At 35.4% G+C, this 19,896-nt stretch overlaps 1 protein-coding gene across 1 annotated transcript; it reads left to right on the top strand.

Moving 5' to 3' along the window:
- The first annotated feature begins 15,890 nt into the window (after positions 1-15,890).
- LOC113313522 (MLO-like protein 3) lies at positions 15,891-19,538 on the top strand. Its single transcript, XM_026562309.1, has 15 exons — positions 15,891-16,056; positions 16,153-16,210; positions 16,305-16,513; positions 16,705-16,821; positions 17,055-17,115; positions 17,426-17,514; positions 17,646-17,720; positions 17,801-17,895; positions 17,990-18,039; positions 18,150-18,190; positions 18,346-18,519; positions 18,610-18,645; positions 18,753-18,820; positions 18,898-18,958; positions 19,176-19,538. Exons 1-15 carry the CDS (start codon positions 15,943-15,945, stop codon positions 19,371-19,373), a joined length of 1,446 nt encoding a protein of 481 aa, XP_026418094.1. The 5' UTR covers positions 15,891-15,942; the 3' UTR covers positions 19,374-19,538.
- The last annotated feature ends 358 nt before the right edge of the window (positions 19,539-19,896 follow it).

Here is a 19,896-nt window from a genome sequence, read left to right as displayed (position 1 = left end):
TTTCCTATTCTTAAGAATAGAGGCGTCCCCAAATACCTTTCATTTTTGGTCATCAGCTGAACTTTTAAGATTTTCGCATGTCTAGGGTGAATGCGACGGCTAAAATATATTCCTGATTTTTGAAGATTAACCATTTGCCCCGTTATTTCTCCAAAAGAAGATAAAATGTCTAATAAATTTTTCGGTTCTCCTAAATCTGCTCTTGTGAATAGAAGACAGTCATCTGCAAAGAACAAGTGGGAGATATTCAGAGCGTCTTTATTGATTTTCAACCCTTATAACTTTTTCTCCGCAACTGCTTTCTCCAATAGTCTGGATAGGATTTCCGTGCAGATTAGAAAAAGATAAGGGGAGAGAGGATCTCCTTGTCTTAATCCTCTAGAATTTTTGAAAGTCGGACCTGGAGAACCATTAAGGAGGATTGAAAAGGACGTGGTTGAAATGCATTGCATGATTAGATTTACCCAAGAGGAGTTAAAACCAAAATATAAAAGAGCTTTATTAATGAATCCCTACTCCACTCGATCGAAAGCTTTAAAAAGATCCAGTTTAAGAGCAAGATAACCCTTTTTGTCTTTTGGAATTCTCATTGAGTGAAGGAGTTCGTGGGATATGATAATGTTATCCATAATTTGTCTACCCGGAAGGTTGGGGGATATAATTTTGTTTAGGATAGGTTTTCTCCCATTAGCTAAAATCTTAGAGATTATCTTATAGGTAGTGTTGCTTAAACTTATGGGCCTAAAATCTGCTGGGATCTGAGGAGTGGAAATTTTTGAGATTAAAGTGATAAAAGAATGATTGAATTCAATGTTTAATATCCTTGTTTTAAAGAAATCTTGAATTGCGAAAGTAATATCATTTCCCAAAATGTCCCGGTTCGCTTTAAGAAAGCCGGGTTGGAAACCGTCTAGGCCCGGAGCTCCCCATTGATTCATGTTAGAAATAGTAGCCCAAATTTCTTCCTTTGAAGGAATTTCACAGAGAGGGGAATTTTCTTCTTCAGAGATGCAAGGATCAATTATGCTTGAGATATGAATATCATAATTGCTCATTCGAGAAGTACTAATCAGAGATAAATGATTGACAAGAAGGGAGTAGACTTGGTCTCTGTCAGATAACCATAGGCCCGATGACTCTTTAAGAGAATTGATTGAATTGATCCTCTTCCTATTTCACTAAAGAATTTATCCCTCGAAATCTGGTGATAGTAACCATTTTTTATTTCGTACCATTTTCCTAGTTCAGCTTGAAGCTTTTTAATTTTTTTTTATATTTGAAGAGAAATTACCAGCTCTATGATACTCTCTATTTTATTGTTTATGGTTTTTATAGAATCCTATTGTTGTGGCTTTAAAAGGGTGGGAATTTGGGGGTTGTATGGGGTCATGAAATAGTAATCCTTATGATCCCTTATCATATTATTTTATATGATACCTAATTTTTCCTCGATTTAATTAGTGTTAGTCATGATTAACTAAACTAATTATGATTAGTGAATGCTTAACTAAACTAATCATGCGACTAAATTTTTATAAAATCAAAAAAAAAAAATCTTTTGATTTAGTAGAAGGAGATGGATAATTTTGAAGTACTTTTTTTTTGAAAACTTTGGAAAAAAACTGATGAAAAACATCATGAAAATGGTCAGAAAAGCCTTGTAAACCTCTCCCAGTCCCAATTTTGTTGATTCAAATCCTCCGAAATCAGGATCAAAATCTGGATTTTCCAACAATTACGGCTGGGGTATAATACTCGACCTAACCGTGAATAGTGTATACGGTTAGGAATAGAAGGATTCCAAACCGTAAACAACAGTTTACGGCTGGGAAATAAAGAACTTATGGCTGTAAGCTCTTTCAGGATCACCTGTGTCTGTATTACGGCTAGGTTCAAATTGCGGCTAGGTTTTCCTAGCCTAAGCTCATGTTACGGCTTGGAATATCTGGCCGTACTCAACATGTGATTTTTTTATTATTACCAGAACAAGTTACGGCTAGGTTTTCCTAGCCGTAACTGATAATTTCGACTGGGAAACCCGGACAATTGTACTACCACGGATGGAAAAACCTAGCCGAAAGCAAACCTCTGTTTTTTTATGTGATCATCATAATTACTTACGACGGCTAGGAAATCCTAACCGTGAACAACTAATTACGGTTGGGAAATAAAATCTTCCCAATCGTATACCTATTCGACGACTAGAAATTCTATTTTTCTACCCGTAATATGAGATTTACGGTTGGGAAAATAAGAACTCCCAACAACTAGTTTTTTTTTACCTGAATCTAATCGAATCAGATTTCTTAGTCATTTACAAGCAAAAATAAATAATGGGTTTCCTTTCTTTTTTTCTTTTTAGGATTAGTGGAAATTGAATTATTGTTCCTCCTTCTGATGGGCCTTCACAAATATCCCTAGTAAACTTTACAAATATCCCTGATGGCATAATTGAAATCTTCATTAGAATTCTTTTTCACCAAAATTCCTTATTTAACCTACCGTTCTTATTTCACCTTCTTCTTCCAATACACAGTCGTACCCAAACACCATTTCCATCTCTCCCACAACAATATCAGTCGAACCACCTCCATTTTTATAGTCGTTGCCACAACCCGGAACGCCACTGCTACCACCACCACAATTTCAAAGTGAGAGAGAACAGATTTGAGGTAGAACAGATTCGAGATCTGCGATTGAAAATCATATCAAACCCACCACCACCATCTTCATCGTCACTACCTCTGCAACTACCACCACCTTCGTCGTCGTTAATGGTAGTGGTGATATGATAGTGGTGATTGATCAGCTCCAAGTTAGGGACAGGTATTTCGATGTTTCTCTTTTTCATTTGTTGAATTCCTTTTTTTATAAGATATCTATTATTCGGACAGGGTTATTATCTCTATTTTATCATTTACACATCAAATTGTTAAGAACGATGTTATAATGGATTAATTAATTAGATTTTGAATCCTTCTAAAGAAAGGTTTTATCTAGATATAGATGCATTTTCTGAGTGAGTTTTTGTGATTTGGGTGGATGGAAAGTTTTGGTTATAAAGAGTGACCACATTGATTAGGTTTTGTTGGACAAATTTGGTCATGTTACAGTTGATGTAGTTTCAGAATGAGTAAAGTAACTGTTTGATTCAGCACCGATTGATGTGATATAGATGGATTAGGAGTTTGGACAGTAGGAATAGTCTCTTTTTGTCCGGTTCCCATATATGATGTTTGTATCCGAAGTTATAACAAGTTGAGTTCCTCCAGTTTTGCTTAATTACTCGTGTACTCATATAGTAATGAGCAATGAGTGTGCTCGAAATTTACATTTGACTTTTGAGTAGGCCTTTGTCTATAAGATGTGAACTTGTGATACATTAGTAGAACAATTTTTAGTATAGAGTGGTGACGGAGTGTGGTACGTGTAGTTGCAGTGAAGGTAGTGGTGGTCTTCAGTTTTTATGGGATCAACTACTGTTGTTGATCCATTTATGGGATCAACTCCTGTTGTTGACCCAATTTTTTATGGGATCAACTCATGTTGTTGATCCTTTCAACTCCTATTGTTGACAATATTTTCTTGGATAAGTATAATCATGCTTGTAGTTTAAATAATGTAATTTTCTTCCAATGTTGGACTTGTGGTGCAATGGTAGCATGACCGACTCCATGTCAGATGATGCGTGTTCGACTCACGCCAAGTTCACTCCATTTACATGGATCAACTTTCATTGTTGATCCAATTTAGTGGATCAACTTATGTTGTTGATCCTTTTTTTTTGGATCAACTACCGTTGTTGATCCCCTAAACTGGATCAACTTCTACTGTTGGTTCTATTTTTATTTGGATCAACTATTGTTGTTGATACAAAAATATCTGAAACGGTGGTGGTGGCGGTGGCAGTGGCGGTGACGGACTAATGGTGGTAGCAGCGACGGACTAGTGGTGGTGGAGGACTGGTGGTGGTGTAATGGTGGTGGCGGTTGGTAGGTGGTGGTTGTTGAACGGTGGTGGTGGAATGGTAGTTGAGTGTTGGTGGTGGGGGTGCTAGTGGTGGTGGTGAAGTGGTAGAGGAAGAAATTTGTTCCATTTTGAAATAAAGAAAATATTATATGGGTGAGGGTATTAAGGTAATCTAATTTTAAATGGATAAGGTTATTAAAAAATAGGGACATATTTATTGTTGTATAAGGATATATTTATTGGGTGTCAAAAGTAGGGACATATAAATAATGTACCCATTAGGATTATCATTTTCTTCATGATAAAATTATGATCACCATCTTCGTCGTGATTTATGAATGAGAAGAGAAAAAGGAGAAGATAATAGTTTCGTGATCATCATCATCATGGTGATATCATGATCGTCATCTTCATCATGATTTGTAAACAAGAAGAATGAGAAGATAATAATTTTAGTTTTTCTTTTATGATCATCATGATGAAATCATGATCATCATTTTCATCACATTTAATGAATGAGAAGATAATTAATTTAGCTTTTTTTTTTTAAATGAATAGTGTGATTTTGATTTATTTATGTGTAAGGGTAAATTGGACTTTTCATATGGATTAGATCCGCCCTATCTATGGTTTGGTTTTAACTATTTTTTCAGCCCCAAAATCTTAGCCCCCTACAGCCCCAATAATAAGATTCTTTTTGCAGTAGAATACTAGGGAAAAAGGAAGAGGCAGACAAAAAGAAAGATTTTCATTGATTAGAGTTCTTAGGTTACGTGGATATAATACATGTATATACATGGAGATGGGAAAACCAAAATTCATCTATTTTGGGCCGCACACCTATGGGTTGTAAGCCCTACAACACTCCCCCTTGTGTGGTCCAATAGAACTTTGTATGCAGTGCTTCATATAAAGTGCTTCGAATATAGTTCTTCAAATGTTATCCTCTCCTTGATGACTTGTGCCTAAATCAATTGCCTCATAACTTTGATAAGGAACAACCCATTGGGACAAAACCTTGGTACAACTTTCACATGTAGTACTTCACATGTTATCTCGTACTTTACATGTAGTTCATCACATGCAATACGATCTTCAAAGACCGACGAGTCTAAGTTAATTGCCTCGTTAAAACTTCGTCAGGAAAACCCAGAGGGACAAAACCTAAACTAAAGAAAAAGAGTACAATATTAAGCAAACCTAGAACATAGTTGGACTCGCATATATTTCCTCATTAAAACCTTGACAAGGAAACCCAGTGGGACAAAACCTTGACGAAGGGGAAAGAGTACAACGTGACAGATGCAAGTAAAGGTGATCTGTTGCAGATGATCCCTTTGCTTCGTTGAAGTTGATTAGTTGCTTCACAACTTCTTAGGAAGAAAATCCTTCTGGAAAAGACAATAGCCTTACTTGGGAAGTTAATTCCCGGTGTTTTTTGTTGTCTAATTAAAAACCTTGCCGAGCAACAAAAACCTATGAGAAAAAGTAACCTCGGTGAAGGAAAATATATCAACACACCATTAGATGCTCCCCCTGATGTCAGACAATTTTCATTAGTCTAATGCAGTCAAAAGGGGTTTATCACACTTTACTTTGGTGACATGAATGTTTATAAGACCATGTTGTTGATTCTGGAAGTTTTTAGTGTTGTCTCTCTAAAAACCTTGTCGAGTAACAAAATCCTTTGGGAAAAACTATTCTCGATCGAAGGGAAAAAGAGTACAACACAGCTTCAATTACGAAGTAAAATATGTCGACATCATATCCTTGGATCCTTCCCCTGATGTCGGCATCTCCCCTGATTACTTTCAGAGTTGTTCCAGACTGTTCCTTTAGTCATGTACTTTTCGAAACTGAATATCGGTAATGACCTAGAAAATAGTCTACAGTATCTCCCCATGATTACTTTCGTTGGAGAAGAGATTATTGTTCCTTTATAATCAACAACCTTTGGATTGCACTTTCCTTAGCATTCCTTTTTATGTCTTTGCATGGATAAAACAAATTTATGTCAATGGTTACTTTTAAGCACATGATTATATTCACTATACCATTCCAATGACGTTGCGTTGGCGATGAGATATATCTAGCTAACAAGTTCATTGAGTATGTAACATTTGGTCGAGTACATTATGCTAAGTACAATAATGCGTCTATTATACTTATATAAGGAAAGTTCATCTCCCGACCCAACTTCGTCATCTTCCTTTAGACGAATTGGTCATTTATGTACATTTGAAACTCGACTAATCATGGGAGTGCTAGCAGCATGCACGTCCTTGTTAAATTGTCTGACAATGGACATATGCAAACTGGTGGAATAATATACCACAAGCTCGGTCTTCTAGTTTAGAACATAGATAAGATCGATATTTCCCAGGATTTTCATCTCAAATTCAGATTTTAAATAGCTTGTAAGATCTCTTATTCCATTAAGAGTACTTATCATGTCCATATCATTGACATAGATAGCTATAATTCCGAATCAGGAAATTATTTAATATGCATGGCACGAAACCTTACTTGTTTATCCCTTCCCAATCAAATAGTCACTTAGACGGATATGCCACATCCGCCTGATTATTTAAATCAATAAGTGAGTGTTCCAGTGTAACTACAAACACACTCCGTCGTTTAGAGTCATTCGACTTGGGAAGCAAAAGGCCATCATGCACTTTTGAAAATATCTTTGAGCCTAAATCTCCAAAGATATAACCACATCTACTATGTTTCAAGTTCTTTTAAAACTAACAAGCAAACTAATTAACTGACCATTATGATGTTCAAAAGAGTAAGCGATCCAGGGGTTTGTGAGAAACCTCGCGCCACAAGGTGATTCTTTATACCTTAAGACCTCATTCTTCTCACTACACTTTGTGAAAAATAACCACATATGTCCCACATGCTTTACATTAGGTTGGTTAGCACTACCACACCAAATACCCGTATATTTTTGTCAAAGAACTAAGTTCTGCCTGGATTGCGTAGGCCAAATATTTCATTTATTTGAAATTAATCAAAATAAAGCATGGTTCGATCTCATTGTGCTCTACTTCTGGAGCAACTATTTATGGATTATATCATCATTGTGCACGCATGATCCTTCCATTGACTCATATATGCATTCTCATAATCCGTCAGGATTTCATTGTTCTCTAGAATCATTTAAAACTTCGGAGCGTCCTCCAGTTTGATTCATGGACATATTCAGAGACAATCTAATGGGATGATTTCTGATGATATAAATAAGTTGTGCCTTACTCACCTACTTCCTTTCTAGGTGAGGATTGATCGAACCAAGTGGTCTCTCCAACTTCCTTTATGGAGCCACGGCCTCAACCACACTTCCACCGAGTGTAGTTGCAACACCTTAGTCTATGGTGTATACCCCGTATTGAGGATTTGTAACTTTGCATGTAGGTTTGCAGCTGGTATGTGTGATCTCATCGCTTTAGAAACATCAGTGTACATTCTGAAAATCGAATATTCTTTATCACTTCACATTTACATTTGTGGAGTACAAGAATCAATATGAGACACAGTGGGAACACACCACGAAAATTCTTGTCGTTCCCTTAGAAAATTCTTTTTCTTATCTCCCCCTAACGACGGGAAGACTGTCTCATTAAAGTGATAACCCTCAAATCTAGCGGTAAGAGATATCCTGCCAAAAGTTTTAAAATGCGGATAATTGTTGGGATCTCATTTCCAACATAACTACTTAACAGTTTTGAAGACCTATCATAATACGATGTGGAGTCGTAATGGCACATGTATAGTACAACCAAAAATGTGTAAGCACACGAATGTCAGGCTTTAATCCAGTTACCAACTGGTACGCAGAAAAGTTGACTAATATTGGGTTCTAAAAACTAATTAAGTAAGATGCGTGTAATATTGCATATCCCCAAAGCAATAAAAGATAGGTTGGTACGCATAACTTATTCCTTAGGCACCATCTGTAACCTTTGATGGTAGCCTCTGCGAGACCATTGGGTATAAGATGTTCTATATTGATCTTATTAAATATGCAATATTCATCAAGTCCTTTTGATGTAAATTCTCTAGCATTAACAAGGGTGGTTAGCCTTTGCACTTCGCATTGTGTAATATGTGCTAGGAGTTTTCAAACGCAAATTTCTTGGGAATTATAACTAGTCCAAAATGTCAAAACATTCACAAGATCCATCAGTCACTTTAATGGGGGGGGGGGGGTTGTTGCATTTAGTACTTCCGAAAACACTTATTGAGAGATATGTCGTCACTTTGCATTCTGTCAATCTTTTTCCCATTTTCGTTCACTCAAATAAAGTGATATTTGTATGAGTTCTTTCAAAACAATCATCATGTCACAACCAAAGTTTCTTTATGGTTATGCCCAAAGCCTGTATGAGTCAGTTCCCAACATTTCATCGTCGGAGTCAATATGAATTCAATAATCCAAATATTATAGTGAGTTAGAGATATAAAATATGAATTAGATTGACTCAATGTGAATTAGATTGACTCATTAGCTTCTCTAAAATGTGTTTCTTTCCACATGAATTAGAGATATAAAAGATGCAATCAATTACATTCCCATCACTGTGAGTTTCCATATGATATCCACTTTCATGGGTTTCTTTGGAATTTAACAAGGTGATTAGCTCTCAGTACATATAAAGCTTTTGTGACTTTGTTCCATCTTGGAAACAAATTTTGAACAATGCTTCGCTCAATGATCCAATCATCATAGTCATATTATAAGGAATTATTTCAACAACTAGTTTAAATTCCTTAAGATAATGGAAGAAAAAAAACTATGAGTTAGACACTTGGGTCTTCAGAGTTTTAACAGGTGGTGTGGCCTTATTATGTAATAAAAGTGGGATTCAACTGAAGTACTTTAGAGTGAATATATATTACGTGTCACCCAATATATCTCAATTTCTGTACAGAATTTATGTCTCGTGTTTTCATTCCATAAGTACAGACATTGGATCTAGTTCAACTGAATAAGATAGTCAATTGGCTAGGCAACTTTTTTTTTTGTTTTCATTAGATGTGAAAATTGGTTGCTACTATGATACACACATTACATTTTATATACCAATACCTATGACCAGGTGCATTTCCAACTCTTTCATTTATGATAGAAGCTAGAATTACATTTTAGCTTCATCCAATGATATATATGACCCTTTGCTCATGCTTTATATGAGTCATTACGTCTAACCCTTATTACTTCGGGGTTCTTTCCATTTTCAATTTTGCTACATTTAGCTTAATTTGAGAAATTTCTTTATCTCAATAGGCCAAGAGAATTTATGTCAACCACTTACTTTAGGTTGAGTAGATTATTAAAGGTATTTCTCTAGTTGTCACACTTCAACATATACTGGTTCGTTAGTATGATAGATGAAGTAGAGAAATGGAAATTTTTCGACTCATATTACTTTTTGTGAGTTCTTCCATAAAAATTAGAATACATGTAATTTTATTTTCAACGTATCTTTTGAAAATATGGACTTGTTAATAGTCGAGCAAGTGGATTACATCCCACAGAACATTCAAATTTAGGGAGAAAAATATCAAGTATCATAATGGTGCTCAACTACTTATAAGCCCAAAATGAATACGTTGGAATTGAGTTGGTACAACCAATTGAACAAAAAGAAAACACCATTCAACAATAGCCAATATCATATTCAAGAGAACAAAATAGCATATAAGATCAAAATTCTTAATGATCGAAATCAACAATCATAATTTAAATTTACCATTTATATGCTATGGACCTATCTTAAGACAAAAATAAATAAAAATAGGCATGTTCTAAAACAAACAAATAAGCCTAACAAATATTCAACATAAAAACTCACGCTATAGTTACATATCTCAACCTTTGGTTCCCACGGTATGTACACAAAACCGGAATACCCTTGGTCGCACGGCCCGAAATGTGAAACCAAGTTGGAACAAGACATGCCCAACACGTTGGAACAGAATAGGCCCAGAGCAGAGACAGGTCCAGAACAGGGAACAGGACAGCTGGGCTTGGATCGGGCGGCACAGGACCGACTTGGATCGGCTGGACCGGAAGGGGTTGGCTGAACTGGAACAGGACAGCTTCCGGAACAGGAGAGAGACCGGAACAGGACAGGGACCGTTTCTCTTTCACGAGAAGGGACAAGGTTTGTTCGTCTTTTTCTCTTTCGCACGAACAGAGATAAGAATTCTTCTACGCGAACATTTGTTTTACGCGAACAGAGACAAGCAACTCCCAAACTACGCGCGGGATTAATCAAACGGATTAAATTAAGATTTAGATTAAGATCAATCAAATTAATCCCTGATTAATTAATATATTCACAGTACCAAAACCAAAATAATAGTATCAAACTAATTTCTGATTACAAACAATCATTTAAAATAATCTCTAATTTCAACATACCCAACGGATATGCCGAAATCAAAAACAAAGGGAAAAGAAAATAGATCCAACTTATTTGATTAGAAGAAAAAAAATTGATTCAACTTATCTGATTTGACGATGACAATTCCATTGAATCCAACGCAGTGTATTTGATAGCAATCTAAAAGAGAAAGAAAAAAAAATCAAAATCCATTGCCGCAGGGTAGAGCTCGTGCTCGATAATGTTTGCAGTAGAATACTAGGAAAAAGGAAGAGGCAGACAAAGAGAAATATTTTCATTGATTAGAGTTATTAGGTTACATGGATATAATACATGTATATACATGGAGATGGGAAAACCAAAAGTCATATGTTTTGGGCCGCACACCTATGGGCTGTAAGCCCTACAACAATTCTTTTTATATTCTTGTGAATATTTCCAAAAATCTCAGAATTCCAATGTGCTCTATCTAGTCTTATTCACTGGCCTTCAAACCGAAAAGATAGCCCCCACACCGAAGTTCCAGAATGTGATCCCCCGCACAACAGTCTTGGGCTTTTGTTCTTCTTCCGCTGAGTAAACTGACCAACCACCAGAGCTAGAGACAGAGAGTGATAGCGAAAGGCGGCAAATTTTTGGGAAAAATACGGTTTGGTCCAAAAATCAATCCAAAGGTATAGTTTAGTCCAGTCCGAGTCAACTAGGTACAAATTAGTCCAAAAATATGGAAAGTACACTAATAACCCTCATTATTTACTATTTAGTCCAAATATTTGCAATTTAGTCCAAACTGACTCATGATGATGTCAACACTTTTGAATAATATAAAAAATAATTAAAAACAATTTATCTTTTGAACCGCTCGTCCAAAATCGACAAACTTTATATATTTGGAAAGCATTTTCCGAGAGCTAAAAAAAGAGTACCCATATGACTATATCATTTTCATTTTTTAAATTTTTTAATTTACATAGGTGTGTACAATTATGTACACCGCCCGCAAAGATCCAAAAAATCCAGAATCCATGATAGCCAAACTGCCACCTAATCCGCACAGACTGAAAAAAAATACCAACCACGCCAAGCTCCAGTTGGATAACATCAAAATTTGCAAAGGTAAGTTATAACCTACATCGAGGAAAAAGAAATGAACATAAGAAATCGCAGCTTGACAATAAAGTGATTATCCTTTCACCAACATCCACATAAGAAAACAAAGCAAGAAAACAATTAAAATAAAAAGTTACTCAGTTCATGGTCAGAGACACAATCCTCGTGGGCATTATTACAGAAACTTAATATGGTTTTCAAACATCCCAGTACAATGATTCATTGCACTTTACCAAAAAGAAGATTACTAACATGCACAATCAATCATACTCACAGCCAGACTTACTTTTTCAATAGAAGTATATTGGTGCATCAATACATTCATCCGTGTGAAACATTCCTAAAACCGATCCTTCATAGCCACAAACAAACCTACTTTTTCATTGAAAATACAATGGTGCACCAATGTGTACACCCCTGCAAAACATGTATAAAATCGATCATTCATATTCACCCTTGGGCACACTTTTTCATGGGAATTATACAAGTACATCAATGTGTACACCCCTGCAAAACATGCAGAAAAACGATCATTCATAACCACACACAAACCTACTTTTACTTGGGAATTACAGAGGTGCACCGATACGTACACCGCTTAAAACATGCATAAAGCTAATCATTCACAACGGTACACAATCTTATTTTTTCATGGGAGTTACTTCCCACAGGTACACGTACACCGTTTTAAAACAAGGGAAAAGTACTTTTTCATAAGATTTACACAGGTGCTCCACTATGCACACCCCTGTAAAACATGCACAATACCAATCATTCATATTAACAATAAACAAGTGTAAAACTATATACACATTAGCTATCTACATGTGTATAATTATGTACACTTTAAGAATCAATATGTTATTTCATTAAACGAAGGTTGTACTTATCAAATTCAACTAAGAAAGGTTAAAGCACAAAATCATGTTATCAGTTAGGACCAATATTAAGGTAGGAATCATCAAGGGAACCAAAGTATATACAACTAGAACAAATACCTTGCACAGTGTTGCATTATCTTGGGCTGCAAGCATAACAACATAAGTTGGGAACTCATCTTTATCATCTTTGACCTTCATTACACCTGCAGTTGAGATAAAAAAAAATGTTGAGAACTTGAGATACTAACAGTGGTATGATTTTTGTTATTTGTTCCATGGAATAATACACCGATGCATCAGTATTTACATGCATGAAATGGTCATTCATATCGACTTTGTGACCTGCTTTTTCATGGGAATTACATTGGTGCACCTATATGTACACTCCTAAAAAATTGGTGTCAAAGGTGCAGGGTATTATACAGTTATGTATCACTTATAATCAACATGTGTACAACTATGTACACAATAACAATCAACGGGTGTATAACTGTGTATACATGAATAATCAACAAGTGTACAACTATGTACACATGAAAAATCTACATGTGAACATGTGGTTAAATTATTCAACTCATACTAATAAAATATTCATTAGGAGTTTAGGAACCTTGCACTTGTCAACCCAAGTATACAAAATGAAATATAATAAACATAGACAACTATCTCTAAATGAGCTAAAACAAAGAAGCAAGAAAATCAAAAAGAGGTGTACAACTATGTACACGTCAGCAATAAACAGGCGTATAATTATGTACACATTAAGATTTGACGGGCGTAGAACTATGTACACATTAAGAATCAATATGTGCACAACTATGTGCACATTAGTATTCAAGATATTTTTATCCACAAATACTATTCAGTTGATGAAATATAGCTACAAAGATCATGTGGTCCTATAAGACAACATCTATTCATATGCTTGTGAACTAGCCTGATTTCTGTTCCCGTTAAACTTATACAATTAATCAATCTTATATTTTCATCTTTATAAAAAAAACAAAAAGTAGCTTAGAGGTTTCATTTCTAGTTGGCAAGTCTTACAACGAATATAGTTAACAAAAGGTTTAACACCCATTCAGTCTAATTTTCATCAGAAACAATAAACCAAACCCATATATACAGCAAGTACATTACCTGATAGTCTGCAAGCGATTGTTCAAGTTCCCTAGGGAAGTAGGAAAAAACAGCTGCTCCTACCATACGGTGAACAAATGACGTGACCTCCATAATGAATCATAATAACATCGTTGCAACACATACACCTCAATGCAGCACATAAGAATCATAGAGAATCTCCCAAATTAAGTATTTTCGAGAGATGCACCAACTAATGGCATCAACGTAGTTACACGACCAATAGTTCACAAAAAATTAAGCATCTGCGAGACTTGTCCCCACAATTCTAAGGCACAAAATTTTCCTCGTCAAGACAGTTCCAGTGAACTCTTTCTTGATGCCAAACTTCTCTTCGACACCAAAGGATGCGGATACATATTTGAAATTTAGATTCTCAAATGGTTGTACACATGAGGCGATCCTTGTATCACGACACTTTAAAACAATAAATTAAAATTTCCATTGGTTGCACCACTTGTCTTGATAGGCTATATTGATCCAAATTAACTAAGTTAAATAAAATATTAAAACTAGTTAATTGATCAATCCACTTAAATTATACTGATAAGAAGTTGGAAAAGATTCCCATTCAGAAACGACATCCAAATATATAGTAAAACATTTTGAAATTAATGTCCCCATCTTCAATCCTATCAGCATTTTGAAAGTTTCCCCTGAGAGATGCTCAAACAGTCCTGCTCTAGTAGTACTAGCCACAGTTTGCAAATACTACCAAACTTGTCCTGTTTAAACCAGGTGTATTATTAGTAGTTATCATCATATGCATTTAGACAGACAACACTAGAACTTCATTGGGATGAAAAGAAAAAATCAGTCCAACAATACCAAAGCATAAAGCCAAGGAAGATCCCAAAACAACATTCCTAAATTCATATAAATACTTCATGTAACTGTGAAAGAGATAACAACTAGTATTCTTAATCAACCCAGAATCACCAAATGAAAAACCCCAAATTCAAACTCCCCAATCCTCCAAATTATTGTGAAAGTAAAAACAATCCGAAACAAATCAATTATAAGTTAATAAAAAAGATGATATGCCAAAAATTAGAGTGAAACAAGTCATCATCAATGGTTAACAAAAATATGCAATTAGTATTACTCAATTACTTGCAAATGTTAAACAAACTAGAAATAGAAATTAGCGTAGGTTCAAAATCAAAAACAAAATTACTTGAAATAGAAATTATGATTATACTTGATTGAGATTCATTCTGACATCGATACTCAAGGAACAAGTCCATGATGAATTGAAAGGGTACGTACAACACGAAATCAACGATTCTTACACAGTGTATAAAGCTCAAAATCAATTACTTACAATCACCCACTTGAACTTTTGCAAACCTAAAACTAAGGTGACAATAAAATCTAGCTCTAAAATTGGAACCAGTTAAAAAGAAACATATCGACCACATAATCACAAGATCTACCAAAATTTCCATGACTAATACATCAACAAAAACCCTAGTTTCACAATCAATATAACTACTTATTCACATGATTTAATTTCTTGGTATTTCCATCTAATATCGTAGTACTACCTAGTAAAGATTATACATAATAATCTATTACTCATATATATACAAATGAAATCCTAATTAAAACAATTCGAAACTAACTCAAGAACCCTAATGAAGAAGCACATACCTGTAACCCAATATTCCTGGATCGTTCCTCGGCAATGTTCATACTAAAAGCACGATGTCTCTTAGAATTAATCTGTCTCCTCTGGAATTTCTTAATACTGTTAACAAATGAGAAGCGTTTTCTAGTTCATCAATGAGATTAAAAAATGAATCCAGCATAGAGACTCATCGAAGGACTAAGAGTTTGCAGCTGAGAAGAACGACTTAATCCGACAAACCTCCTCCAAAATCTATTTCGGTCTCTCTATTGCTCTCGCTCTTTCTATGAATCTCTACCGAAATCAGAGATCTATAATTCAATTAAAAACTCCGATACCTCTAAAGGCTAATTTTGGTAGTGGAAAAATTCAGAAAATTAAAAATCGGTGAGAGTTTGGATTAACTCGTACGAAATTTGGACTAAATTGTCTGGGACAGGTGAATTTTGGATTAAAGAGTACTGGGCTCGAAAGGACAGGACTAGAGTGTCCAAAGCCCAGGAAAAAAAGGATTAAACGTCAATTTCTACCCATTTTTACTCTAGGGGGTGGACCTTGGTTCATTTAAGGTCATTAAGATCTGGTTGGACTCTCAAGACTAAGCTAGTGGGTCAACTTGAATCAGACGCTTTGCTAAGGAAAAAGGACCGGTCAAACAGTTCGCATATTTTCATTTTTGGTAAAAGGTTAAGAGTCGTTCAAACGTACTTAAAAAACACAAAGGGATGTAGACCAGATACCAACGATTTTGGACTTGCGTTTTCATCCTATGATCTTCATTTCTGTATGAAGAAGGAGGAATATCAGTGAGAAAATGGCGGGTGGTACCACCCTTGAGAACACACCAACATGGACCGTAGCTGTTGTTTCCTTTTGTTTCATATCGATATCCCTTGGTTTAGAACGCTTGATCCATCTCCTTACTGCTGTAAGTATGCTTTGTTTATGAGATATTGTCGTATATGTTAACATCGGATCCTTTTTTAGTTCATCAAAACTCTATCAAGTAGTTGTGTACATGCAGTGGCTCAAGAAACTTGGAAAAAAGGCCTTGATCGAAGCCCTGGAGAAGCTTAAATCAGGTGATCCATCATCTATATGAAAATAACCTTTATTTCTCCTGATTATCATTAACGACGAGTAATTTTTAATTTTAATGGGGATGTGGTATTGTAGAAATGATGCTATTGGGATTCATATCACTTTTATTAGCAGCAACACAAGGACCCATTTCGAAAATTTGCATAAGCCACAAAGTTGCAGAAACTATGCTCCCATGCCGCAAAATCACCAGCATAACTGAAACACAATTGGCAGACAGCAGCAGTCCTGCGGAAGAAAGTGCTATTCCTCAGCCTGCAATTTACGATTACTGTTTTTCTAAGGTAATTGTATATGCCTTTCTCCTTATCATTGCAGTATATTGTTCTGGCCGTTGAAATAACAGTCTTGATAGATTGATAAGGTTTTCTGGCCAGACATAGGTAAATAAGTGGATAGATCATCGATTAATAACTGTCATATGTGATATACCAAGTAATACTTTTGATGGGATGTGCGCCTATTGTATGTGCAGGGAAAGGTGTCTCTAATCAGCCAAGAAGGGATAGGCCAACTTCATATCTTCATATTTGTGTTAGCAGCCATGCATGTCCTTTATAGTGTTCTTGCTATGGCTCTGGGAAATGCTAAGGTAGAGCTTTTATATACATACAGAAAAAAGAAAAAGAAAAAAACGTCTAGCAATCGGCATGTTTTTCATCCTAGCATGATTTCACAAGCAAAGAGGGATAAATTAGCAAGATTTACGAATTTCATAGTTTAAGGTCGAACATATATTAAATTGAACGAGTAAATTTTTGTGAAATTATAAAGCCTTGTTTTAGATTTTTTTTTCTTTTCCTTTCTTATTCTTTTATTCTGCAGATGAGGGTCTGGAAAATCTGGGAGAAAGAGACCCAAACCATTGAATATCAAGTGCGCAACGGTAAAAATAAATTAGCTTACAAAGAAGAGTCTGAGTCAAAGGTCAAGGGATCGGGACCCCACAAGTTATTTTGATTCCCCTGAGCAGAGGACATCGAAGTTTTTTGACTTGACAGCAAATTTTGATTTTGATTCCTGTGATCCTGGAAACAACTATGACATGTTATAGCTTGAAACCTTGTATTATAACAGTGATGGAGTTGATTGTTCATACCTGTCAATCTCTATATCCTGCCAATCAGTTGAAACTTAATGACATCTTATAGTACTTAATCATCTATTGATTGCATTTTATTTATGCAATTATTCAGATCCTAACGGATTCAGATATACGCGAGAGACATCATTTGGTAGACGACATGTAAATTCATCAACAGAAACTCCATTTCTTTTATGGACTGTAAGTTTGTTTCATCTTTTTGTTCTTATTTCAGATACAATTTAGTAAATTGTCTTAGCTACTTACCACTAGATGAATCACTTGAGAATAATCAATGCATGTGAGATCGATAACAATTGGTGGCCACGCAGAAATGTTTCTTCAGGCAATTTTTCAGCTCGTTAGCAAAAGTTGATTATATGACCTTACGCCATGGATTCATCGCTGTGAGTACAACAGACGAGTACACATTTATGCATGTCATATGCTTTATGCATGGATTAAGTAATTTGAATTTTGTTTATAGACGCACTTCTCCCCAAGTGGTAATGTCAAATTTGATTTCCAAAAATACATTGAGCAATCGTTGGAGGAGGATTTTAAAGTTGTAGTTGGAATCAGGTAAGCATTACAAAGTAGAATCATCTGAACTGTACCCAATGCTAATTCATAATAAACTGGCTAATTCATTTTTAGTTTTTCTTTTCCTTGATAGTCCTCCACTATGGTTCATTGTGGTGATCTTCCTACTAGTCAATGTCCGCGGTAAGCTTAGTCACTGTTTATGTTATTCGCTCTAACTTTTTTTTTTTTTTTTTTTTTTTTTTTTTTTGTGAAAGCTCTATTTCATTGTACTAATTATGTTTGAAGTTCAGGAATGCATATATATCTCTGGATATCTGTTCTCCCTTTAATTGTAAGTGCATTCCCTTTTATTTCCTGAATCAAATTAATCAATTTGATTAGTTCGATCGTTATTCTTATTTATAATATTTCAGAATTCTGACAATGTAAACGTACACTCTGATAATCATTTCTAGTTTCTAAATATGTATCTTTTTGTGCTTCAAGTTAATTTTAGCTCTGGGAACCAAACTTGAAGTCATTGTGGCGAAAATGGCTATCAAACTTGGAACTGAAAATGCCATCACTAGAGGAACACCTTTCGTACACCCTAATGATGAGCTCTTTTGGTTTGGGCACCCCGGATTTCTTTTGCATTTTCTGCATCTCACTCTCTTTATGGTATATACACTAGTTCATCCTTTACGTGTTTTCATTTTTCCTCAGCTTTTTTATCTGTCCTCAAAATCTGACCAATTCTACACATTGCAGAATGCATATGAGATCGCGTTCTTTCTCTGGATAACGGTATGGATAAACTTTCCGCGGATTCCTATATCAATCACATTTAGCTCTTAATTTCTGTAAGTTGCGACTAATCATAGTGCTACATCCTGTTTTCTCTGTTTCTTCAGTATGAGTTTGGGTTAAGATCCTGCTACCACGATAAGATTGAATTGATCATTCTACGGATAGTTTTGGCGTAAGCTCTCTCTTTCGCAGTCATCATACGTTTATTAATTTTTCCCTATTTTAAGACAAGGTGATTGTTTCTGTCAGCGTGACTGTTCAGGTCCTTTGCAGCTACATTACTCTGCCATTGTATGCTCTTGTAACCCAGGTGAGCCAACTTAGTGCAATGTACTATGCAATTGCAAACATTTTCCAGAAATAAAATGTAGAAGCAGAAATATATATACGCTAACTATGCTTCAAAAAGAAAAAAAATTACGCTTCCTATCAGGGGTCATAGAGTCACCACCAGACTGGTTTTACACTACCTAAAAATTCTCGATAAATAGTAATCAAAAAAATGTATTTGTTGGCTACAATCACAGATGGGTTCACACTACAAGAAAACAGCGTTGGAGGAACAAACAGCTAAGCTTTTGAAAGCTTGGCATGAAGATGTAAGAAAAAAACAGAGACAAAAGCTTCCACAAGATAAACCTATTTCACCTAGAAATGTTGGCCCTTCTCGCTCCAAAGCTGGACAAAAGACAGACCAGGCAGATGCACAGGCACAAGTTTCTTAGACAACAGCGCGTCCCTGAAGCTCCAATCTTACACTTGCTGGTGCATATAATGATTTCTCATGAAATTCATCTGACTAATTGCCTGCAGTTAAACACCAGATGAATATTTATACCAATTAAGAAGAAATGTACTGATATAATTGAGAGTTTCACCTATTTGCCGCATACACTTTTCTTATTTGCCACCCTCTCATAATTTCTAAAGTAATTCTACTGCTCAATTCTTTTTATTTTCCTATTTATCACCTATAAAAGTCAAATTAACTCACTTGGCCAGGGGTTCAACTCCCAAGTTATAAGTTAAGGGTTCAATTCTCGCTGCTGATTGATCATTCAAAAAAACAAAACAAGAAAAAGTTAAATTAATTTTGACTATATTCGAAGGTAAGAAATAATTGAAAAACATCAGAAAGAATTGCATTATTCAAGATAAAAAAGACAGAGAATAAACGCTTAAGTACAGACAAAACGTTGTAAGAACAGTCGGACACAGCTATAGGCTTGTAGTAACAGCAGTTACAGT

The sequence above is a fragment of the Papaver somniferum genome, chromosome 9 (genome assembly GCF_003573695.1).
Source record: "Papaver somniferum cultivar HN1 chromosome 9, ASM357369v1, whole genome shotgun sequence".
NCBI lineage: Eukaryota > Viridiplantae > Streptophyta > Magnoliopsida > Ranunculales > Papaveraceae > Papaver > Papaver somniferum.
The sequence above is the reverse complement of the archived record's forward strand: the minus strand, read 5'-3'. Positions and strand labels throughout refer to the sequence as shown.